The sequence below is a fragment of the Esox lucius genome, chromosome 3 (assembly GCF_011004845.1).
Source record: "Esox lucius isolate fEsoLuc1 chromosome 3, fEsoLuc1.pri, whole genome shotgun sequence".
Taxonomy (NCBI): domain Eukaryota; kingdom Metazoa; phylum Chordata; class Actinopteri; order Esociformes; family Esocidae; genus Esox; species Esox lucius.
The window spans coordinates 22,033,708-22,057,880 of NC_047571.1; the positions used below are offsets into that span (position 1 = coordinate 22,033,708).

The following is a 24,173-nucleotide window of genomic DNA, read 5'->3' on the forward strand; positions in this document are numbered from 1 at the left end:
AATAGGCCAAAACATTATTAATGATTCCAAACACTGCAAAGACAATTAGGACCTACTTGGAGCAGATGTCTGAAGATTGAACATAGTGTTAGATGGTCACCACAGAGCCCCGACCTCAACAAAATTAAGTCTCTAGGATCACTTGGGCTGGGAAATTGACCAAAATATGTAAAAAGAAGAGCTATGGCAAATCCTTCAAGTGGCGTGGAAGAATTTGTCACATGAATGTGTATAAAAAAATTCTACCAAGGCTACTTAAGACTTTTGCACAGTACTATACATGATGAAAAGGATAGGCAAACAGAAGGACAACATAAGGAAATGATAGGCAAACAAAAATCTAAATAAAAAACATTTGCGCATCTTTACCAATTTCATCAGGGACTGAGGAAGTCAGAGTTATACTGCGAAGTTAGATAAAACAATGTCTAATTGGCAGACGGAGCTGTACCTCAATCATTTAAGAAAAACATACAGTAACCTTTAGCATTCAGTTATGTCAAATACAACAATACACATTTCCGGCAGCCTTGTAACCCTGATGTCATGTAATACACTATTTAGATGAATGTCTCTGCCCACGGAACCACTTTTCGTCATTCCATTTTCACATGCTGACCACACCAGCCACTGTCTCCACACACACAGGCTCGGAGTAGGGCCCCTCGCTGGCCTCCGCCTGGGCAGACACTGAGAGGCAATATGTGGAGGAGGGGTTGAGCTCAGTGACGACGACGCTCTGGCCGTACACGGTTAGTATCTGGGGCCGGCCGGCCGGCGTGGCGAGGTCGAGGCCTCTGCTCCTGGACCACTAGGGAGTAGTACGTTGCCCCTTCTACAGGGGACCAGTCGACCAGCAGGGTGTTGGGGGTTTTCACAGTGACCTGCACCTCAGGCTGGGCCAGACCTGGAGACAAGGATCCACATTACCCATACAGGTACTGACAATGTAATGAAGTCTGTCAGAACCTGTCAGAAGTCAGCAAGGTCAGTAGCTTCAGCATATAAAGTAGCTAGATAGATGTTGGCATCAAGTAATTGTATCTGGGCCGCTCTCAGTTAGGGTAATTGACGAGATCTACAGCAGACTTCCACACTCAAATGCCTGCTGAAATATGATTTGTATATGGTGCAGGGTCTGGTCAGCTGTGAGTCAGTCAGACCTCTATCATAGTCAGTTTAGTCAGCTCAGTTTCCCCAGTGAGTCTGACTCTGCCTCTCTAGGTTTGGCACCCTAGTAAATGCAACCTGGTTCACCTTAACTGCTGATCTAAAAAAATATTTATAACATTGATGTGGTTGATTGAAGGAGAGCGGTGTGAGTTGTCTGTGAATGTAATTATTGTATTGTTTCTGTCCGGTATTATTGTGCCCATCTGAAACAGAGCAGAGCACTTTTTACTCACCAGTCACTGAAGAAATCTCTCCTCCACTGAGATCTCTCCTCCTCCTCGAGAGATGCACTGCAGAAAAAAAAATACACAAAACACTGACTGGCGTTCATACAGAAGAAGGCTCTGGTTACACACTTTCAGGCATGTCTGTTTACCTGATATGGCCCTGGTGGGTTCGCTCTCTCCAGCGGCGTTGCTAGCGGTGACCTCTAGGTTACTGTAGCTGATGTTGGTCAGGGAACAGGACAACTGAACTGTGCTGCAGACCTGGGTCCACACCCCGCTGCTGATGTCATACACTGTGTAGTCAGTGGCGTAGACGGATGCGTTCCACGAGATGGTGGCCGAGGAGATGGACCCAGTGAAGGTCACTTGCTGTGGAGGGCAAGGGGCTGAAGAGAAGCGACGGTTAAGGTGGCGGTTTACCTGTGGTATGTTATGGTTAGGGACAGGTCCCAGCTGACCACACCGGAGTGTTATGTAATTTCATGACTTTGTGAGATTTGTGTGAAAATGTTAAACCTCACACTGTACCTGTAGTTCCATTGACGGCCACAGAGGGGGCACTCTCGCCTGCAGAGTTACTGCTCTTCACTGTCGCGTTATAGGATGAGCCACATGGGAGGAGAAGCTCGAAGAAACTGGTGTCGGTCCAATAGGAAGCCAGCTCGAACTGGGATTGGCTGTCTCCCAGGATGCATCCAGTCACCTCAAGCAGGTATTGGACATTAGGACAGGTCACGTTGGTCCATGAGGCACGTAAATACTGGGCCTGGTTTTGCATGGGTAGTGTGGTCACCCTCATGTTCTCTGGAGGACAGGGAGCTGCAGAGGAAGGGGATTGGATACTGTCAGAGGAAGGGGATTGGATACTGTCATAGATACATGTGTATACTCTGACAGTATTAATATGTGTGTGTATGGTCTGACAGTATCAATGTGTGTGTATGGTCTGACAGTATCAATATGTGTATACTCTGACAGTATCAATGTGTGTATACTCTGACAGTATCAATGTGTGTATACTCTGACAGTATGTATATCATGTCATGTCATCTGTATGTCACATATTGTCAAGAGTATACACATAAAGATATACACTCACCTAAAGGATTATTAGGAACACCATACTAATACTGTGTTTGACCCCCTTTCGCCTTCACAACTGCCTTAATTCTATGTGGCATTGATTCAACAAGGTGCTGAAAGCATTCCTTAGAAATGTTGGCCCATATTGATAGGATAGCATCTTGCAGTTGATGGAGATTTGTGGGATGCACATCCAGGGCACGAAGCTCCCGTTCCACCACATCCCAAAGATGCTCTATTGGGTTGAGATCTGGTGACTGTGGGGGACATTTCAGTACAGTAAACTCATTGTCATGTTCAAGAAACCAATTTGAAATGATTCGAGCTTTGTGACATGGTGCATTATCCTGCTGGAAGTAGCCATCAGAGGATGGGTACATGGTGGTCATAAAGGGATGGACATGGTCAGAAACAATGCTCAGGTAGGCTGTGGCATTTAAACGATGCCCGATTGGCACTAAGGGGCCTAAAGTGTGCCAAGAAAACATCCCCCACACCATTACACCACATCACCAGCCTGCACAGTGGTAACAAGGCATGATGGATCCATGTTCTCATTCCGTTTACGCCAAATACTACCATCTTACACCAAATTCTACTAGACTCTACCATCTGAATGTCTCAACAGAAATCGAGACTCATCAGACCAGGCAACATTCTTCCAGTCTTCAACTGTCCAATTTTGGTGAGCTCGTGCAAATTGTAGCCTCTTTTTCCTCTTTGTAGTGGAGATGAGTGGTACCCGGTGGGGTCTTCTGCTGTTTTAGCCCATCCGCCTCAAGGTTGTGCGTGTTGTGGCTTCACAAATGCTTTGCTGCATACCTCGGTTGTAATGAGTGGTTATTTCAGTCAAAGTTGCTCTTCTATCAGCTTGAATCAGTCGGCCCATTCTCTTCTGACCTCTAGCATCAACAAGGCATTTTCGCCCACAGGACTGCCGCATACTGGATGTTTTTCCCTTTTCACACCATTCTTTGTAAACCCTAGAAATGATTGTGCGTGAAAATCCCAGTAACTGAGCAGATTGTGAAATACTCAGACCGGCCTGTCTGGCACCAACAACCATGCCACTCTCAAAATTGCTTAAATCACCTTTCTTTCCCATTCTGACATTCAGTTTGAAGTTCAGGAGATTGTCTTGACCAGGACCACACCCCTAAATGCATTGAAGCAACTGCCATGTGATTGGTTGATTAGATAATTGCATTAATGAGAAATTGAACAGGTGTTCCTAATAATCCTTTAGGTGAGTGTACAAAGATATAAACCTGTGTCTGAACACATTTCGTAACGACCCTCTGTTCTAAGCAATACTTCAGAGAGCAAGACCAATGACTACGACTGAATTAGCACCACTGAGGACTTCACCTGCTCCAGCCGGCAGGGGTTCACTGAAGGAGCTGTTGCAGGTCCCATCTGAGGCCTGAACAGTGAAGTTGTACTGGGCCCCGCACTCCAACCCTTCAATGGTACAGGACGTCCCTGTGCTCTCACAGTACAGCCTGCTACCATCCTCCGCCTGTGCACTGCCCCAGTAACCCTCAGCGCCAGCTCTGACCCTCCATGAAAGCTGCGCCGACTGGTTAGCACACTGGACTGACACAGACACGCCATCTGGCTTGCAGGGCACTGTGGGAGAGAAAGGTCAAATGTCAGATGATGTCACCCTTTTTGGTCTAGTCAGAATGCATTTTGACAGTTGGCCACAGGGCATGTTGCTAAGTGTCCCGTGGTGTGGTAATGCATACCGGTATTAAATGTGACATTCTGACTGGCCGTGCTGGAGCAGTTCTGGTTGCTGGCAAACACAGAGATGTTGTACTGCTGACTGCACCTCAGCCCAGACAGGGAGCAGTTATTTGTGGATGAGTTGCAGGAGAGCACATCTCCGTTTCCACCTACAGCAGTCATGACGTAGGCCTCCGCTACAGGGGAGGGGATCCAGGACACGTGGACTCCACGGGACTCGCAGGAGGACTTAATGACCACATCCTGGGGGGGACAGGGTTCTGACAGATACAGAGAGAGGGGAGGAGTTAATGACCACATCCTGGGGGGGCAGGGTTCTGACAGATACAGAGAGAGGGGAGGAGTTAATGACCACATCCTGGGGGGGCAGGGTTCTGACAGATACAGAGAGAGGGGAGGAGTTAATGACCACATCCTGGGGGGGGCAGGGTTCTGACAAATACAGAGAAAGGGGGGGGGGGGTTAGAGGGCTGATTATAATAAGCTCTGTTATAATAACTGTTATATATAAGATATAAACCCTGTTGTGGAAAGGTTTTAGCACATACAGTACCATGGCATGTATTCACAAAGCAGAGTATGAGGATTTATGTTGGATCAGGATTTGCAATAAAAAAAGAATGAATGTCATTAAATGGACAGAGTCCTAGATCAACAATCCTGTCCTGGGACGCTCAGTGAACATCGGGCCTGATCGAACTATAAATACAGCAATAATACTGGGCCTGATCAAACTGTAAGTACAGCAATAATACTGGGCCTGGTCAAACTATAAATACAGCAATAATACTGGGCCTGATCTAACAATAAATACAGCAATAATACTGGGCCTGGTCAAACTATAAATAAAGCAATAATACTGGGCCTGATCGAACTATAAATACAGCAATAATACTGGGCCTGATCAAACAATAAATACAGCAATAATACTGGGCCTGGTCAAACTATAAATAAAGCAATAATACTGGGCCTGATCTAACAACAAATACAGCAATAATACTGGGCCTGATCAAACTGTAAATACAGCAATAATACTGGGCCTGATCTAACTATAAATACAGCAATAATACTGGGCCTGATCTAACTATAAAAACAGCAATAATACTGGACCTGATCTAACTATAAAAACAGCAATAATACTGGGCCTGATCTAACTATAAAAACAGCAATAATACTGGGCCTGATCTAACTATAAAAACAGCAATAATACTGGGCCTGACGTTGCCCAAAAGGCTAAGTGAAGCATAACAACCCACCCATGGTGACTCTATAAGGAGGGCTTCGCAGGCTGGAGCAGGTGTCTGACGACACTGCTACGATGACGGAGTACTGCAGGTCGCAGCGGGCCCCCTCCAGGTCACAGCTTGTGGCAGAGCTGTTGCAGGTCAGCACGCTATGGTCGCTGGCCTCCGCCATGACAATGTATCCATGGTTCGTCGAGAGCTTCCCGCCGGGCCCCCACAGAACCTGGATGGAGGAGCTGTGACACTGGGTGTAGGCCATGATGCTGGACAGGTTGCAGGGAGCTGGTGATAAATGCAGTATGTTTTGCTATCAATTTTAAAGACAACTTATCGCACGACTCTTACGACAAGGCAACAAATGACAGAAAATTGTAGTAAAACAGGTAGATATGAATGACCTTTCCTTTTACATATTTTTCCCAACCAATCGAACTACCAAAACCTTACAGGCTAGCAATATAGCCACGCCCAGTAGCCCCTACGTCGATTCGAGATTGACCAAGCAGATTCCCATTCAGTACCTGTTTCGATGCTGAACGTCACGCTGCGCGGACCTTCACAGTGTCCATTGCTAGCAGTGACGTAGAAGGTGTAGCGCACGCCGCAGGCCAGATCAGGCACCTCACAGGTGGAGCCGGATGTGGAGCAGGAGGAGTTGTACCCGCCCGCACCATCAGCGGTCACCGTGTAGCTGTCCGCCCCCAGCGCCGGGACCCAGGACACCCAAGCAGAGTTGGCCACGCAGTTCTGGCTCCCGTTCACCCCAGTGGGCATGCATGGGGCTGGGCAGACAGAGAGAAGAGGACCGTTAGATCCGCCAGAAAGCTGGTTGCAACATTCTAGAGACATTCTATACATTCTGTGGTTTTCCAGACATCCTGCGGTAGAACAGATTTCCTGTTTATTCCCTCCTGATACCGGGAAACGAAATTTACCGAAAGTTCCCAGAATTTGCAACCAGGGACGTCATTTCATAGGGAAGTATCCTGCTGACATCCACTCAACAGTGCATTGTAGTGACCCGTTCTTACCAGATGAGACGTTGACAGCCTGACTGGGCAAGCTGTGGCATCCTCCTCTCACAGCAGTGACCTGGACAGAGAAGCTCTCTCCACAGGTCAGATTGCTTATGGAGCACTGGTTGGCTGTGGTGTTACAGGAGTGGCTGCTCCCTGCCTCCGTCACGGCATCCAGCAGGAAGAACTGGGCGTCTGTGTCGGGGTCCCAAGTCACCAGCATTGAGCCTGAGGCACAGAGCACCTGGGCGTCCACATTCTGGGGTGGACACAGAGCTGTAAAACAGGAGCAATGGGTTCTTTTTTCAGTTGCCCACTACATCCACTAGTGTGCTTTTCTAGTGATCACTCCTATATCAGATTGGGGAAATCTGAAAGGTTCAGCCCAACTAAAATATCTACAATCACAAGGGGAGACGTGGAGGCCTAGACAACACCTGGTCCAGGCCATTTTGAAGGAGCCAATCAATGCCTCCACGTTAACACTCAGTGATACGAATGACCTGTGCGGTGACCTCTGCAAACGTAAGCAGCTCGACAGTTCCAAAGTGTGTGTGAACGAACGACTGTCTTGGCGTGTTTGTCTCACCGGTTTGTAAATCTGAGCGGACCGTCTGGATGCTCCTGCAGACCGTGTCCGCGGAGTGGACTGACACGTTGTAGACCTGGCCACACTGCAGTCCCGTTAGATCACAGTAGGTGTCACTAGAATTACAGGAGGTCACGTGGCCGCTCGCAGAACGTCCTGTGGCCAAATACTGCAGGGCCCCTGGGCTTTTGTCCCACATCAGGGAGGTAGAGTTGGTGATGCACTGGAGGTTAGTGTGCAGGTTCCCAGGAGCACAGGGGCCTGGAGGGGAGAACATGGACAGTGGGATCATTCTGTCTCAGTTCATTATCAAACAACCCAAAAATAGAAAATAAAGCAATAACATAGTTAATAGTTACAACAATCAAGACATTACTCTAAAAGATCCAAGATATACAAATTTAAAGTCCACTGTTTTCCATCAATTTTGTAGATGAATATGTTTTTGGTATTAGCATTATTGCTATAACGATGCTGCTTGGTCAGTGGGGATTGGCTGCAGTGCACTCACCTGACTGCACGGTGACGTGTGAATGGCTGCTATTGCAGGAGCCACCCAGGGCGGTGACAGTCAGGTTGTATTGCTGGCCACAGTGCAGGGGGGGGTAGCGTGCAGGAAGCGGCGGTGCTGTTGCAGGTGAGACTTTCACCATCAGGACCCACGGTAAAGACTCGGTGCGACGTCACCCCGTCACTCATCTCCCAGGAGACTACGCCCTCGTTGCTATGGCAGCGCAGGCGGGCGCTGACATTCTGGGGTTCACAGGGCACTGAAGGGGGTAGAAGCCTGGGTTTGTAAGGTCCAGGTTAACACTCTGTTTGTTATATTGAAAATGTCACCCAAAGACAAACCTGTCTCCACGGTGACTGGGCTGCTGTCAGCGCCGGAGCAAGTGTCGTCGGCGGCGCTGACACTGACGCTGTAGGTGTGTCCACAGAGGAGATCTCTGAACACACACACCGTTTCACTGGTGTTGCAAGAGGACCCATAACCCCCGTTGCCCTGGGCCACGGCGGTGTAGGTGCGGGCTCCATAGCTAGGCTCCCACTCCACTGTCATGTCACCGGTCTCACAGTTAACATTACCCCGCACCGCAGACGGCACACAAGGCTCTGAGAAAGCGCAGACATGGAGGAAGAGAGAGTCATCACCTAGAATGCTAGGCAACACATTGTTTCATTAACTGAAACACATTCGGTGTCACTCAAGAGGAGCTCGGAAGAGGGAGTGTGTGAGAGAGGGGGAGGGAATCTGGATGGGAAGGGGGGAGAGAGATTATGAGTGCCAGAGGTAGGGAGAGAGTGTGGGTGAGAGAGGTAGGGAGAGATATCTAGCTAGAGAGTTTGGGCTAGAGAGGCAGAGAAGTAGTGACAGAGTGTATGTCTTACCTGTGTGAAGCTGTGTGACCATGCTCTTAGAGATGTTACAGTGCTGGTTGATGGCCACCACACTGATGTTATATGTGGAGCTACACATCAGGCCCTGTATGGTACAATTGCGCCCCCACGTGTCACATCCAGTCATGTAACCGTTGGTGTCTATAGCCTGCACCACGTAAGACTCCGCCCCCAGGGCCAGATCCCACTGTATGTTGGCTGAGTTAGCTGAGCAGTCGAGCTGGGTCAAGATGTTCTGAGGAGGGCAGGGTACTGGGAGAGAGAGAGAGACACTATGAACCAGAACACTATCTCATCAAATATAGCACAAAACAAATGTGCCATTGCTATTCAAAATCAAACCATTATTCATCCACCAATCACAACCATCCTCACCCGCTGAAATGTCCCAGCTCACACTGGGGGGGCTGTCGCACTGTCCGTCTGACGACACCATAGAAACAGAGTACACCTGTCCGCAGGTCATTCCACTGACCTCACAGTTTGTATTGTTGGTGTGGCAGACTGTGTGTTTCTGACCGTTGTAGCTGGTCATTACAGTGTAGGAGACAGCCCCCTCCAAGGCAGCCCAGTCCATCAGAACTACGTTCCTGAAACAGTCCAGTGTAGACTCAGCAGGCTCTGCAGGACAGGGGACTGAGAGAAGGAGACACGGATGAACGCTTGAACGTGTGCCGAATTGCCAATATTTGAAATAACAAGAGAAGTTCCACTTATCATGCATGAACCTTAATAATTAGAAGTTGTAAAGCAATGCAATAATAATATCACATCCCTAATCATACAAGACATTTTTAGAGGTATTCCATTCACAGGTGTATGTTTTACATATTTATGTCTCCTTACCAGATTGATTTACAGATTTACGTCTCTTTACCAGATTGTTTTACAGATTTATGTCTCCTTACCGGATTGGAACGGCACAGCCAGGCTGACGGTGCTGGCGCATTGGTCATCTACGGCGACCACCTGTACAGTGTAGGCTGTGCCACAGCTGAGGTTGACCAGGGTACAGTTCAGGTCAGAGCTACTACAGGTAGAGTTGCCCCTGTTGCTGTGGGCAGAGACACTGTACCATCTGGCCCCATGGCTGGATCTCCATGATACTACCGCCGAATTGTTAGAACAATCTACCTCCACAGCAATGTCCACAGGGACACACGGAGCTGCAGGCATCGAGAAGGATAAAGAAAATGACAACTCAAAACCTAAATGTTATAGACATTCTCTCACACAAATGATTTAGCTCTTAGATTAGTTGTATACTTTGCTGTTAAAGTTTCATGAAGAGAAGTTCCTTTTCTTGAACAGTAAGGTTTCTCTCACCTGTCTGCAGACTGGCGCCTATGCTGGGTGTAGAGTTACACTGCAGGTTGGAGGCTGTCACAGACACAGTGTAGTTTTGGCCGCAATCGAGCCTAGGAACACTGCATCCACCAGTGTTGGACATGCAGGTCTGTGATTGGCCGCTGGGACTCTGGAGGGTAGCAGTGTATAACACTGTACCATTACTCTCCTCCCAGGCAACCTTGGCGATATTGGAGGGGCAGTCCAAGGAGGCAGAGATGGCAGTAGATGGGCAGGGCCCTGAGAGAGACATGGGGAGTTGATGTCTATTCACTCGGTTCAATTGTTGACAGCTATTTATTGAATGAAACGCCCTTTAGCTCAGGTAAATCTCATTCAATACAACCTAGTTCAGTAGAACCTATATGACTGTTTCTTACATATCTGTATGTCAGCCGGGGCACTTGGGGCACTGCTGCAGTCCTGGTAGGCAGCAGCGACCGTCACACTGTAGTTCTGGCCACAGGAAAGCAGAGGAAGTTGGAAAACGTTGTTGCTGAGAACTATCTCCATGGAGGAATTGTCTGTGCCATACACTGCCAACGTGTATGACTCTGCCCCCTCACTTGTGTTCCAGTTCAGATAGATCGTGTTCAGGCTACAGTCCAGACTGACTACTACATCCTGGGGCACACATGGACCTGGGAGGAAAACATGGCTGCTTGGTTAATGACTACCACTCCCAGAGGTCCTTGCCATACTTTGTGATCTGAATAATGTATCTAGAAGTCTGACATTTCTTAGATTGTAAGATACACAAACTTCACCCACATCACAGGCATTTATGTATAGCTATATTCTAAATATCTCTGCATCATCCCAGTATGTCAGATATGAGTTCCTGAAACAATCCAGTGTACTCTCAGCAGGCACTGGACGACAGGGGACTGATGGGAGGAGGCTCAGACTAAAAGCTGAATTTGTGTTGAATAGCAACCATTTTCGGAATGATCCACAGCTCATGCATGAACTCACTGTAATCATTTCAAGGTTAAAGCAATGCAGTGCAATCACATCCCTGCTAGTGGTTGTCATACAATACATTTTTAAAGGTACTTCATTCACAGGCGTGTTTTTTACAGGATTGTACTAAACTATTTTACAGATGCAGTGGAGAGAACAAGTATTTGATACACTGCCGATTTTGCAGGTTTTCCTACTTACTAAGCATGTAGATGTCTGTAATTTTTATCATAGGTACACTTCAACTGTGAGAGACGGAATCCAGAAAATCACATTGTATGATTTTTAAATAATTAATTTGCATTTTATTGCATGACATAAGTTTATGATCACCTACCAACCAGTAAGAATTCCGCCTCTCACAGACCTGTTAGTTTTTCTTTAAGAAGCCCTCCTGGGAGTAGGGAACTTGGGTCTCTAAATGTCCTTGTGTCCTGTTCTGTTTAACTTAGGAGGACATGAGCCCTTGGACCACACCATGGGACAACCAGGCCCAAAGGACTCGTAAATGTCACTGTCCAAAGTACTTCTGGTTGTGTGGCAGATCAAACTGACTGCTCTCACCCCACCTAATTGTCTCTGTCCTTGTCCACCTGGTCATGCAGCTGACTTGGATTCTGTTTATAGACTCTGGACACAGCATACATGCATTTTTTGATTATTATAATCTTATATTATTATATTATAATAATACTCTTATAATCTTGACCCGGCACAGCCAGAAGAGGACTGACCACCCCTCAGATTCTGGTTCCTCTCTAGGTTTCTAACCTATTAGGGAGTTTTTCCTAGCCATTGTGCATCAACCCAGTTGTTGCTTGCTCTTTGGGGTTTCGGGCTGGGTAACTGTAAAAGTCTACTAAATGACCACTTTGTTTACGTTGTCCACTTTGTCAACTAAAATATAAAATATATATCTCCTTACCAGATTGATTTACAGATTTACGTCTCCGTACCGGATTGTTTTACAGATGTATGTCTCCTTACCAGATTGGAACGGCACAGCCAGGCTGGAGTTGCTGGAGCATTGGTCATCTACGGCGACCACCTGTACAGTGTAGGCTGTGCCACAGCTGAGGTTGACCAGGGTACAGTTCAGGTCAGAGCTACTACAGGTAGAGTTGCCCCTGTTGCTGTGGGCAGAGACACTGTACCATCTGGCCCCATGGCTGGATCTCCATGATACTACCGCCGAATTGTTAGAACAATCTACCTCCACAGCAATGTCCACAGGGACACACGGAGCTGCAGGCATCAGAGAAAAACACAAGCTTTACAACTTAACAAAGAGGAGAAGAAAAGTTGTAGGTCTTACCTAAATGATTTCCCCCTTAGATGTTGCATGCTCTGCTATTCTACTCAGTTTCATATAGAGAAGATATTTTTCATGTGTGACCAAACCAAAAAGATTTCTAAACTTTAGGTCACTCTATGTCTCCATGTCACTCGTGAATGAATTTCTCCCCCTGTTTTATTTATAGGACATTTTCACGAGTTTAATTCTCATTAGAAATTGAATGCATTTTAATTGCATAAATAGATTCAAAGTGTAATTTTTGTGTGAATTGTAAAATCGTACCGGAGTGTGTGTGGGTGTCGGTGGCCGCTGGACTGGTGCACAGTGTGTCTGCCCCTACTACAGTCACATGATAGGTCTCTCCACACTGGACGCCTGTGACGTTACACTGCGTCCCCGCCGTCTGACACCCACTGGATACACCGGTACTGTCCGTCACAATGGCCATGTAGTACTCGGAACCGCCACTTGCCAGCCAGGAAACAGCCACAGCGTTGGACTGGCAGTCAAAACCAGCCGCGACACCCGTAGGCATGCATGGTACTGGAAAGGACAGTAAAAGGAATGTGAGGAATATGAAGGTAACCATGGCCACATTAAAAATACAACGTGACCATATGACTGCTGAGATCCTTGTTATTAGATGTCATTAGATGACATTAGATGTCTTTGCCCAACAACCCACCTGTCTTGACCAGTACTGACTGGCTAGCAATGCTGCAAGAGCTGTCCTGAGCTGTCACGCTGACCGTGTACATCTGCCCACACTGTAAAGACATGAGGTTGCAACTCAGGCCTGCTGATTGGCAGCCAGCTGAGTAACCTACACTGCTATGGGCAACCACAGAGTAGAGGTGGGCCCCCAGGCTGCGGCTCCAGGCTATGGTGGCAATGTTCGTGCTGCAGCTCAGGTTGACCACGGGAGGAGAGGGCACACAGGGAGCTGAAAGGACACACCACAATCACAGGCGATTGGCTGGAACTGAGATTCAGAGATGTTTCTTAATGTCTCTACTGAGGTTGACTAATCCTTTAAAAAAACACTTGGTGAGGAATGGGGCAGCAACATTTGAACCACAATCAGTAGTTTCTGATAACATCATTAAATTGCACTCACCTGGGTATCCCGGATCTAAGTAACTGCCTGATTGCAGGGTTAAAATGAACATGAGGACTGGAACTGGCTTTGAGGTCCAGAGTGGTAATGCAGTATATACGGATGTGATCAGTAGTGTTTGTTAATATTTAGACTGGGTATTATTATATATTGATATTATCAGTAGCTGTGATGTATGACCATTTGGATTATTTTATATCTTGGTTTGGGTCATGGTTTCCTTGGTTGTCTTAGCAACACACCTGTCTTAATGGGGGATCCTGAGCTTTGGGAGCTGTTGCAGGTGTGTCCCTTGGCAATCACTGTCACGTTGTAGATCTCTCCACATGGAAGCAGAGGGATGTCACAACTGGAGGTGTTGGAGGAACAGCAAGCTGCCTCTCCATCAGCCCCATGTAGTCTAGCTGTATAGGACAGCGCCCCCTGGCTGTTGCTCCAGCTGATGGAGGTGGTGTTGTTCTCACAGCCCACTGAGGTGTTGACATTCTGGGGAGGACATGGGGCTGTAGGGGGGCACAGAGACAGGTTACAATGCCTGCAGTTTGTCAGTTTCAAAAGTTTTGTAGACTTAGCTATGATAGGATCTGGGGCTACAGAAGGTCCTGAAAAGACACAAGCAAACTGTTCTCCCTTTCTCACACACACACACACACGCACATGAACACACACACACACACACAAAACATACACACATACAGTAGTACCTGCTATAGACTGTATCAGAGCACTTGGAGCACTGGTACACAGCCGGTTTGAGGCAGTCAAACTGAAACCATACTGCTGCCCACACTGCAGGGCAGACACCAGGCAGGAAGTGACATCAGTGGCATTACACTGCCGGGTCCCCCCATGGTTGTCTTCTGCTGTGACCTCATAACGGTCTGCCCCTGCAGCCGTTGCCCAGGTGACATAGGCCGAGTCAGAGGAGCAGAGCAGCTGAACCTCAGAGATGAGGGGCACACAGGGTACTGAGGAAGGGGAGAATGTTGTCACAACCTCACATAAACTTTCAGATAACTAACCTAACCAATATCACTAACATGTCACTGACATGCTATAAAGGTATACAGGTCACTAACCTATTATAAAGGTGTACATGTCACTAACCTGTTATGAAGGTTTACATGTCACTAACCTGTTATGAAGGTATACATGTCACCAACCTGTTATTTAGGTATACATGTCACTGACCTGTTATAAAGGTATACATGTCACTTACCTGTTATAAAGGTATACATGTCACTAACCTGTTATGACTGTATACATGTCACTGACCTGTTATAAAGGTATACATGTCACTTACCTGTTATAAAGGTAAACATGTCACTAACCTGTTATGATGGTATACATGTCACAATCTAGTTATGAAGGTATGCATGTCACTAACCTGTTATAAAGGTATACATGTCACTAACCTGTTATAAAGGTATACATGTCACTAACCAGTTTTGAAGGTATACATGCCTCTGACCTGTTATAAAGGTATACATGTCACTGACCTGTTATAAAGGTATACATGTCACAAACCTGTTATGAAGGTATACATGTCACTGACCTGTTATAAAGGTATACATGTCAATTACCTGTTATGACAGTATACATGTCACTATCCTGTTATGAAGGTATGCATGTCACTAACCTGTTATAAAGGTATACATGTCACTAACCTGTTATAAAGGTATACATGTCACTAACCAGTTATGAAGGTATACATGTCTCTGACCTGTTATAAAGGTATACATGTCACTAACCTGTTATGAAGGTATGCATGTCACTGACCTGTTATTTAGCAATACATGCCACTAACTTGATATAAATTTGTACATGTCACTAACATGTTATGAAGGTATGCATGTCACTAACCTGTTATGAAGGTATACATGTCACTAACCTGTTATAAAGGTATACATGTCACTGACCTGTTATTAAGGTATACATGTCACTAACCTGTTATAAAGGGGTACTTGTCACCAACCTGTTATACAGGTGTACATGTCACTAACCTTTTATAACTGTATACATGTCACTGAATTGTTATAAAGGTATACATGTCACTAACCTGTTATGAAGGTATACATGTCACTGACCTGTTATAAAGGTATACATGTCACATACCTGTTATAAAGGTATACATGTCACTAACCTGTTATTAAGGTATACATATCACTAACCTGTTATACAGGGGTACTTGTTACTAACCTGTGATGAAGGTATACATGTCACTAACCTGTGATGAAGGTTTACATGTCACTAACCTGTTATGAAGGTATACATGTCACTAACCTGTTATAAAGGTATACATGTCCCTAAACTGTTATACAGGTGTACATGTCACTAACCTTTTATAACTGTATACATGTCACTGACTTGTTACAAAGGTATGCATGACACTAACCTGTTTTAAATGTATACATATCACTAACCTGTTAAAAAGGTATATGCCAGGCTTGGGAGACTGGAACAGTTGTCCTTTGAGGCTATGACAGTAACATTGTACACACTGCCACACTTCAGGCCAATGAGAACACAATTAGTGTCAGCCGTGTTACAGTACACTGCACTCTCCTGGGCTGCCACAGCCTGGGCACTGTATGCTACCCCCAGTACATTCTGGGATTGCCACGTGACCTCAGCAATGTTGGTTGAGCAGTTCACGGTGGCCGAGACTGCGGTGGGTGGGCAGGGGGCTGGTGGGACAGAGGGCAGAAGGTCAGGGGAGGCAGTGCTCTAGTCATCAGTCATTTTAATGAATGAATCAATTAAAAATGTAATTCTATATCCATACCTGTTGAAATCTCCTTGGCTTCAGAGTGAGAGCTGTTGCAGGATTGGCCCTGTGCTACCACCGTAACATTGTAGGTGTTGCCACAGCTCAGGTTGGGGACGACACAGGAAGATGTATTGGTGTCGCACATCATTATATTTCTTCCTTCCTGTACAGTTGCATGGTAACTGGTTGCCCCTGCTCTCGGTTGCCAGGCAATGTTCAACATTCCAGACAAGCAGTTCAGTTGGGTTTCCACAGGTTGAGGGGAACAGGGAGCTGAAGGTGTTAGAAAGAACAGACCAAAATATGAATTTATGACTTTCAGAAAGTTTAGATGCAGAGGTTAAATAATTTGAGTGTTTATTTACACCTTAAAGAATTTAGGCCGTTTACCTGTAGTGAAATGTACAGCCTGACTGGCCTGACCGAGACACCCAGCATGCATTGATACAACAACAACGGTGTACTCCTGCCCACATGCCAGGTCGCTAAGGGAACATTGGGTTCCTGTGTTGCTGCAGGAGGAGTTGTGACCATGGTTACCCTTTGCCTGTACAGTGTAGGCTGTAGCTCCCACTGCACTGTTCCAAGTGATGAGGGCCATGCCTGTACCACAGTCCAGACTGGAAGAAACATTAATGGGCATGCAAGGGGCTGGGGAAAGAGAGGCAAAACCAAGTGAACACCAGAACATATTTATTCAGCCTGGTATCAGTAGAAAAGTGTTAGACTGATAACAATTCTATGATGTTATAGTTTTGTGAGCAGCTTGATGGTAGGACATATTTTGCTACTGATGATGGCTTCTTAACAGTGTGGATTTGGTTTAAATGATATTGTGTGGCATTAGTTAGAAGTATATTGTGTTTGAACTACACCACTCCTTTCAAAAAGGTTTTATGTAATTTATAAACAAATGACGGTCTAAAGGCTAATATTTCTTATGTTTCTCAAATGTAAGAACAGTTTCATTGCACCAATACCTGTTAGCATCTGCATGGGAGAGCTGACTTCACTCATACACACATTGGTGTGTCCCATGACACTGAAGGTGTAGGTCTGTCCACAGTTTAGATCTGAGAAGGAACAGCTTGTTTTGCTGGTGCTGCAGCTGGAGTTGGTGCCAAACGCATCTGTGGCTGTAACCGTGTAGTTCTGGGCTGTGCTGGTCAGGTCCCAGGTCACCGTGGCAACGTTGGTGCTGCACTCCAGTTCCACTGTGGAGTTTTGGGGGTCACAGGGGGCTGGAGGGGAGGAGGGGTCGGGATTTAGGTGTCGTAGAAAAAGGCAACACGCTCCCCAAACGCACAGAGGATAATAAATTACAATATTACACAAAAAAAAAATTGCCAAACGTGACATTCTGTACATCCAAAAATACTTGTAAAGGCTTTTTCATAGATTGCTGTTGCCCTTAGCTCATCTACGATTCCTATTTGCAACAGCTTACTTACCAGACTGGACCTTGTAGTCTGATCCAGCTATGATGGAACAGTTGATGGTGGAGGAAGTGACGGCAACATCATAGGTCTGACCACACGGCAGGTTGGTAATACTACAGGAGTTAAAGGAGGAGTTACAGGAGACTTGGTAGCCATCACTCCTGATGGCCAAGGCTGTGTAGATGTCCTCTCCAGGGCTATCCTGCCATTGGACAGTTAACACGTTGGACTGACAGTCCAGCTCTGCCACCACATTATCAGGCAGGCAGGGGGCTAGTGGAGGCCAGAGGGAGAACATATCTTATTATCCTACATTAGGTGACATGTGGGCTTTTGTGAACACATTTTCAGTGCATTGTTTGTTTGTGTTTCTTACCAGAGAAAAATGTAATGTCAGTGTGCAGAGTGCTATTACAGAAGTCTGTGGAGGCCACCAGTGTTGACGAGTACATCTGTCCGCAGTGCAATGTCACCACACAGGAAGTATCGTTGGAAGTACAGGAAGCCTCATGCCCATCGTCACCCATCACCGCTGCGATGTAGTAGCTGGCACCGAGGCTCTTGTCCCAGGAGATAATGCCATGGTTGGTTCCACATTCCACATTCACCACCAGGTTGGTTGGCTGGCATGGAACTGAGGGGCAGAGAGACAGAGGTCATGTGATGACATCAGCCAATAGGTGGTGAGAATAACGAGTCAATATGGTCCATGTTTTTCACCCAAGCAGGACCTAAATAATATTCAAATGTGGGCACCATTGAACCAACATCAAGGCCTGGTCTACCTGTATGTATCAACAGCGGCAGGCTAAGGCTGCTGTTACAGGTGTTGTCACTAGCAACCACTTGGAATGCATAGAGTTCCCCGCACTGCAGGCCTGAGATGGAAAGGAAGGTATCAGACGTGGGGTAGGAGATGGTGGTGTTAGTGGCCCCTATCTTCTGGGAGTGTAATGTGTAGTTAGCGCTATACACTGGGCTGGCGTCCCAAATCAGGGACAGGATGTTGGTCTGACAGGACACTGAGCCCTTCAGATTGCTGGGTGGACACAGGGCTGAGGAGACAGGAGACATGATGTTAGTGAACAAGAAGTTAGAAGACAAAAAAATTCAAATTAGATAATATGCTACAAAATACATTCAGGTGCTCTTGAATATTAATTGCATTTCAATAAAAGGTGATCATTACAACAGGTTGGATGTAGATAGAAACATAACTCTCTTCTTCCCACCTGTTCTGAGTTCAACGTTAGGGCTGGGATCACTAGCACAACCCCTGTAGACGGTAACTACGGTGACATTGTAGGTCTGGGCACAGCGCAGGGCGGTGAAGGAGCATCCTGTAGAGTTAGTGCTGCAGGTGTCACTGTGTCCATTATTGTCTGTGGCGGTCGCTACATACATATCTGCCCCGGCAACCGCTGTCCAGGACACAGTGCTCATATTGCTATTACACTGTGGAGACACTATGACATCAGTGGGGGCACAAGAACCTGCAATGAGAGAGAAAGAAAAAGAGAGACAGCGGGAGAAAGAAAGACAAAAAGGGAGAAAAAGAAAGACAGATAGAGACAGAGAGAAAGTGACAAAAAGAGAGTGACAAAATAACAAAGAAAAGGTGAGGAAGAGAGACAGAAAGAGAGTGTCACAGGGACACAGAGAGATAAAGAGAGGATATGAGTGTCAGTGATAGTGAAAGCTATCATCTATGGCCTTTATAATAATAATCTCCTGTAATACTCCAGTAATGTTTTTCACCGTACCAGCATTGAAGGTGTAGGCTGTACTAGCGACTCCAGAGCACGTCCTGGAGAAGGGTGTGACTGTGATGTTGTAGATAGTGCCACAGTGCAGGTCTGGAACCTGGCAACTAGTGTCGTTGGTGTGACAGTTTTTAGAGTCCCCGTCTTCACCCAGGACAATGACGTTGTACGACACAGACCTGGGGTTTCTTACCCATGTAATCAGGGCTGAGTGGTTGGCACACAGCAGACCGGCACTCACATTCTGAGGGGCACAAGGGACTGCGAAGAACGAGAGAAACAGTGAGAGACAGTAGGACAAACAGGGAGAGAGGACTTAGAAAGAGAGGAATAGTGAACAACTCAACCATCAGTACAAGACACCGTTTGAAATGAAGAAACCTGTGGACTTTCTACTTTGCCGTCATTCAGAAATGTTTCCTGTGTGCAGTCTACCTGTATCGATCTCTGCAAGTGTGCTGAGGCTGCTGTTACAATCCGTTCCCAGGGCCTGGACCGTAAAGTTGTATGAGTGACCACAGTACAGGTCTGTGAAGGAGCAGCTGGTGCCTGTTGAAGTGCAGTTGTCCTGGTGGTCCGTTCCATCCAGCCGAGCCATGAAGGAGACGCGTCCCACTGAGTCGGCCCAGTTCAACACGGCTACGTTGGAGCTGCAGTTGTACTGGGAGGTAACCATGGTGGGGGCGCAGGGAGCTGGGGGTTTGGGAGGATCAGGTATTCATGGTAGGTCAACAACACAACGAGCTTTATTGTCAGTTTATATGGATTGTCAGTTTACAAAATCTGCTTGTTTTGTTTGGTGAATATTTGGCTCTGTATATAGTAAAACCTGTTCACATACACACGGACACATACAGAGGCTTTCATACCTGTATTAATGTTGACGGAGGAGCTAGGTGCACTGGCACATTGGTTTCCCATGGCGATGACATTGACAGAGTAAACCTCACCGCAGTCTAGCCCTGTTAGCTCACAGCTAGTGTCGTTAACTGAGCTGCACCAAGCTAGCCGGCCGTTAGTGGATGAAGCGTTAGCTACGTAGCCTATAGCATTTGGCACTGGTGTCCAGGAGAGAGAGGCAGAGTCTGTGCCACAGTGTACAGAGCTGTACAGGATTGTGGGTGGGCAAGGAGCTGAGAGAGGGAGGAAGAAGGTTATTGTCTTTTACAGCCCATTTTAGCCTGGCACTAAAACCTAACATTTTATGTATGTTTACATTTTCATTTTTTACCACTATGCCACGGTTTATTATTATAATGTTATTTCATTTTTTTCTCAAATTGTCTTTGTTTAAAAAAAAATTTTTTTTGTCATCTCTCATCCCTCTATCTCTAATCCCTCCATCTCACCCTCTCTCTTTACCTGTAATCAGAATGGAGCTGTTCTCTCCTGTGCTATTGCATATCCCATTGTCAGCCAGAACTGTCACATTGTACACTTGTCCACAACCCAATGTGTTTAGCTGACAGGAAGTAATGCTGCTTGTACAGGAAGTGACATCCAGTGACCCGTCCACCTGAGCGAACACGCTGTAAGCCACTGCTCCAGAGCTTGCATCCCAAGACATGGTCACTAAGTCTGTACCACATTTCAGAGAGTAGGCCACATTGACAGGATCACAGGGGGCTGGTGGAAAATAAGGGCAAATATGACAAGAGGTCAATCAGAGAATCCTACTGCACCTTCAAAGGGGAATATAGCCTGGTGCCAGATCCGGTTGTGCTGTTTTGCCAACTACTATGGGCAGTGACCATAGGAGGTAACAAGAATGGAAAACTAGATCTTAGACACATTTATAGTGAACAGTTCATATAGGAAATTACTGAATATTAGTGATGGTATTTGTATGTTCATTTTTTCTTCTGTTTAATAAGCATAGTAGTTTCGTTATTGATGTCATGCATTATGCAGCAATGTTCAACTATTAGACAGTTTACAGTGATCTTCTTCCACAAGGCTGCTTCGGTCTATTCCACATTTTGCCAGCTCACGTTACAGGAGCCGACCAAGAAGAGCGAATGTCTTCCTGACTGAATGACTGACTGACTGACTACCCATTGTTAAATTGTGTAGTAGTTGGGAAATCTGAGGTGACTGGGGTATGATCCTCACCATGGACCAAACAAATTAGGCATTAGGATTTGTTCCGGATTCACTGTTCATAATTCTCTCCACCCTGACTAAGGCACCGGTTCCAGCTGAAGAAAACCAGCCCCAAAGCATGATGCTGCCACCACCATGCTTCACTGTGGGTATGGTGCTCTTTGGGTGATGTGCAGTGTTTTTGCGCCAAACATACCTTTTGGAATTATGGCCAAAAAGTTCAACCTTTGTTTCATAAGCCCATAGCACATTTTCCCACATGCTTTTGGGAGACTTGATGTTTGTTTTTGCAAACTTCAGCCGGGCTTGGATGTTTTTCTTTGTAAGAAAGGGCTTCTGTCTTGCCACCCTACCCCATAGCCCATTCATATGAAGAATACGGGAGATTTTTGAAACATGTAGCACACAGCCAGTACTTGCCAGACAATTCCTTTAATGTTGCTGTAGGCCTCTTGGAAGCCTCCCTGACCAGTTTTCCTATCGTCTTTTCATCAATTTTGGAGAGACGTCCAGTTCTTGGTATTAATCAGACTCACTTTAAATGATGGCAGGTGTGCAATGACTTCTATATAACATTCTATACATCTTTGTCTCATTCTTTTACATCGCAAGAACCTGGAATTTTAACAGGCTGTGTAGACTTTTTATATCCACTGTACTTGCTGTTGGTTTGGATGTTAACTAATGTAGGGAACCGTGATGTTTTGACTAATTGGTTTCACAATGCAAGTAAACAGACACCACATATATACACACGTATCACGTGCACCCACTGTTTAAATAGAGTAGTGGTTAAAGACACAGTCTGTCATATAATAAACCGTGGATCGAATCCAGCTTGGGCAACAGCATTCATCCCTTCTAATGGCTGGCCAGCAGAATTAGGCTTGCCCGGTTCCGATTCTTGTTCTACCATACCTGTTATCATGGAGGTCTGGCTAGCTGAGCTGTTACAGCTGCTGCCTTGTGATGTCACGCTGATGTCATACTGGCTGGCACACTGCAGTTTGGAGAAGGGACAGGACAGGCTGGTTGTGTTACAGGACCTTGAGTACCCGTTAGGACCCATCACCATGGCTACGTAAGAGTTGGCGCCGGGGGCGGAGCTCCAAGAAGCCATCAGACTGTGTGTTCCGCAGGTCATATTCCCTTTGACATTCTGAGGAACACACGCCGCTAAGGGGAATAGAAGCAAAACATTATTTTCATTCAATTATGTTCCTTGAAACCAGATAGTGGAGAAGAAAAAAAATTGCAAAAAATCTATTTTCATTTTTCATATCTGGAGATGCAATCTAATTTCAAAGTAAAATGACCTGTTTGAATATGCTGTGGGGTGCTGTTTGGTCCACTACAGCTGCCATAGGATGCCATGACAGTGACATTATACTGCTGGCCACATTGAAGACCAGTCAGGCTGCAGGTTGTGTCCTGTACATTACAGGAGATTGCAGTTCCATCCCCAGCACTAGCGGTGGCACTGTAGTTAAGGGGCTTGTGTCCAGCATCCCAGCTGACCACCAGAGTGTTGTTTTCACAGTCGAGGTGATTGACCACATTTACAAGAGTACAGGGAGCTGAAGCACAAAAGAGAAAGGAATCAGAAAAAACTATTCATCAGCCAAACAAAAATGACCCTGTATAATCCTGGAGGTGATTTTCATTTCAAAGTAAAGTATGTTGCAATAAGAATTATGATTAATCTTAATATGATTTCCTTGTTTGATTCAGATACAGTACCTGACTCTTGCAGTAAGGGGGCGCTGTAGGGAGTGACACAGGTGCCGTCTGAGGCAGACACAGTGAGTGTGTACACCTGGGCACAGGCCATCCTGCCCAGCACACAGCCGGTGGTGGAGGTGTTACAGGACAATGCTTCCCCATTCGGCCCCACAGCCTTCCCAGAGTAGGAAACTGCGTTGGGGCTTGGAGACCAGGACAGAAAGGTAGAACCACTGGAACAGTCCATTAGACTGGAGAGGTTGGTAGGAGGGCAGGGGTCTGAGGAGGAGACAGGGATGGTGTTATGTCAACTATCGAATTAACACGACCACACGATCAGTCAATGAATCAGTCCAACAGTATGTGTGCAAATACTCAGTCTGTAAGTGAATCAGTCATACAGTATGTATTCAGCAAGTAATTCAGTGAATCAGTCATATTATATGTGTAAAAAGTCAGTCAGTAAGGGGAATCAGTCATATGGTATGCATACCAAGAGTCAGGCAGTTAGTGAATTGCTCATACAGTATGAGTTAAGAGAGTCAGTCAGTAAGTGAATCAATCATACAGCATATGTACCAGAGGGCAGTGAGATAGTCTGGCTCAGAAGGCTGGTACAGTTGTTGTCATCCGTCACCATGACGCCCACAGTGTACACCTGCCCACATTGGAGGTTGGCAATGCTACAGCTCGTCTGATTGGAGGAGCACTGGGACTGATGACCCCTGTTATCCATAGCGACCGCTGTGTATTGCGAAGCCCCGAGGCTGGTTGCCCAGGTGACATCAATGGAAGTCTGTCCACAGGTATGTACGGCTGTGACGTTAGTGGGGACACACGGTACTGGAGACAGACAGAAGGCAGGGTCAGTGTGTGTGTTCAGTATCAGTATTTGTGGGTTTTTTATTACAAGTTCAGATGCAGGTACACCTGAACAACACACACTCATATACCTGCGTCCATGGTGATAGGAGCCGAGGTGCTAGGACACCCTCTATCACTATAGGTGACGGTGACGGTGTATGTCTGTCCACATCGTAGATGGCTGATGATACAGCTGCTGGAGCTGGTGGTGTTGCAGCTGAGCTGACCTCCATCCTGGTCCTGGATAGTGGCTATGTAGGAGCCAGTGCCCTGGTAGTTCTGCCACACTATCAGGGCATGACTGGCTGC

General features: G+C 46.3%; 3 protein-coding genes across 3 annotated transcripts; all 3 read right to left on the minus strand.

Annotated features, from left to right (window-relative positions):
- Positions 1 to 722: 722 nt before the first annotated feature.
- LOC105021173 (fibronectin type III domain-containing protein 7) lies at positions 723 to 7,373 on the minus strand. Its single transcript, XM_034291335.1, has 9 exons — positions 7,082 to 7,373; positions 6,508 to 6,768; positions 5,998 to 6,258; positions 5,489 to 5,758; positions 4,232 to 4,492; positions 3,852 to 4,112; positions 1,929 to 2,219; positions 1,550 to 1,786; positions 723 to 907 (listed from the first exon to the last, which is right to left on the minus strand). Exons 1-9 carry the CDS (start codon positions 7,371 to 7,373, stop codon positions 723 to 725), a joined length of 2,319 nt encoding a protein of 772 aa, XP_034147226.1.
- On the minus strand, positions 7,254 to 22,266 carry LOC117592778 (fibronectin-like). The gene is made up of 26 exons (XM_034291448.1): positions 22,197 to 22,266; positions 20,538 to 20,801; positions 20,045 to 20,308; positions 19,611 to 19,868; positions 19,176 to 19,436; positions 18,645 to 18,905; positions 18,198 to 18,467; positions 17,789 to 18,046; positions 17,425 to 17,685; positions 16,954 to 17,214; positions 16,364 to 16,624; positions 15,989 to 16,246; positions 15,627 to 15,890; positions 13,908 to 14,171; positions 13,446 to 13,706; positions 12,772 to 13,029; positions 12,369 to 12,629; positions 11,777 to 12,034; positions 10,207 to 10,467; positions 9,806 to 10,066; positions 9,388 to 9,645; positions 8,855 to 9,115; positions 8,471 to 8,731; positions 7,934 to 8,194; positions 7,593 to 7,851; positions 7,254 to 7,342 (listed from the first exon to the last, which is right to left on the minus strand). The coding sequence occupies exons 1-25, from the start codon at positions 22,204 to 22,206 to the stop codon at positions 7,622 to 7,624; spliced, it is 6,246 nt and encodes a 2,081-aa protein (XP_034147339.1). The 5' UTR covers positions 22,207 to 22,266; the 3' UTR covers positions 7,254 to 7,342; positions 7,593 to 7,621.
- Positions 22,267 to 22,812: 546 nt separating this feature from the next.
- On the minus strand, positions 22,813 to 23,736 carry LOC117594238 (fibronectin type III domain-containing protein 7-like). Its single transcript, XM_034291336.1, has 3 exons — positions 23,580 to 23,736; positions 23,024 to 23,279; positions 22,813 to 22,855 (listed from the first exon to the last, which is right to left on the minus strand). Exons 1-3 carry the CDS (start codon positions 23,734 to 23,736, stop codon positions 22,813 to 22,815), a joined length of 456 nt encoding a protein of 151 aa, XP_034147227.1.
- Positions 23,737 to 24,173: the final 437 nt, after the last annotated feature.

Excerpts from the sequence above, each read along its gene's own strand:
- LOC105021173 (XM_034291335.1), bottom strand. The coding sequence starts at position 7,373 with ATGATCCCACTGTCCATGTTCTCCCCTCCAGGCCCCTGTGCTCCTGGG. Across the intron at positions 6,769-7,081 it reads CCGCTCAGATTTACAAACCG|CTCTGTGTCCACCCCAGAAT; the intron begins GTGAGACAAACA and ends CCTGTTTTACAG. Across the intron at positions 4,113-4,231 it reads GAATGTCACATTTAATACCG|TGCCCTGCAAGCCAGATGGC; the intron begins GTATGCATTACC and ends TCTCTCCCACAG.
- LOC117594238 (XM_034291336.1), bottom strand. The coding sequence starts at position 23,736 with ATGGATAACAGGGGTCATCAGTCCCAGTGCTCCTCCAATCAGACGAGC. Across the intron at positions 23,280-23,579 it reads GACTATCTCACTGCCCTCTG|ACCCCTGCCCTCCTACCAAC; the intron begins GTACATATGCTG and ends TCTCCTCCTCAG. Across the intron at positions 22,856-23,023 it reads AGCGCCCCCTTACTGCAAGA|CTCCCTGTACTCTTGTAAAT; the intron begins GTCAGGTACTGT and ends TTTGTGCTTCAG.
- LOC117592778 (XM_034291448.1), bottom strand. Across the intron at positions 17,215-17,424 it reads AGACTACAAGGTCCAGTCTG|CCCCCTGTGACCCCCAAAAC; the intron begins GTAAGTAAGCTG and ends CCTCCCCTCCAG. Across the intron at positions 13,030-13,445 it reads AGGATCCCCCATTAAGACAG|CTCCCTGTGTGCCCTCTCCT; the intron begins GTGTGTTGCTAA and ends GTGTCCTTTCAG.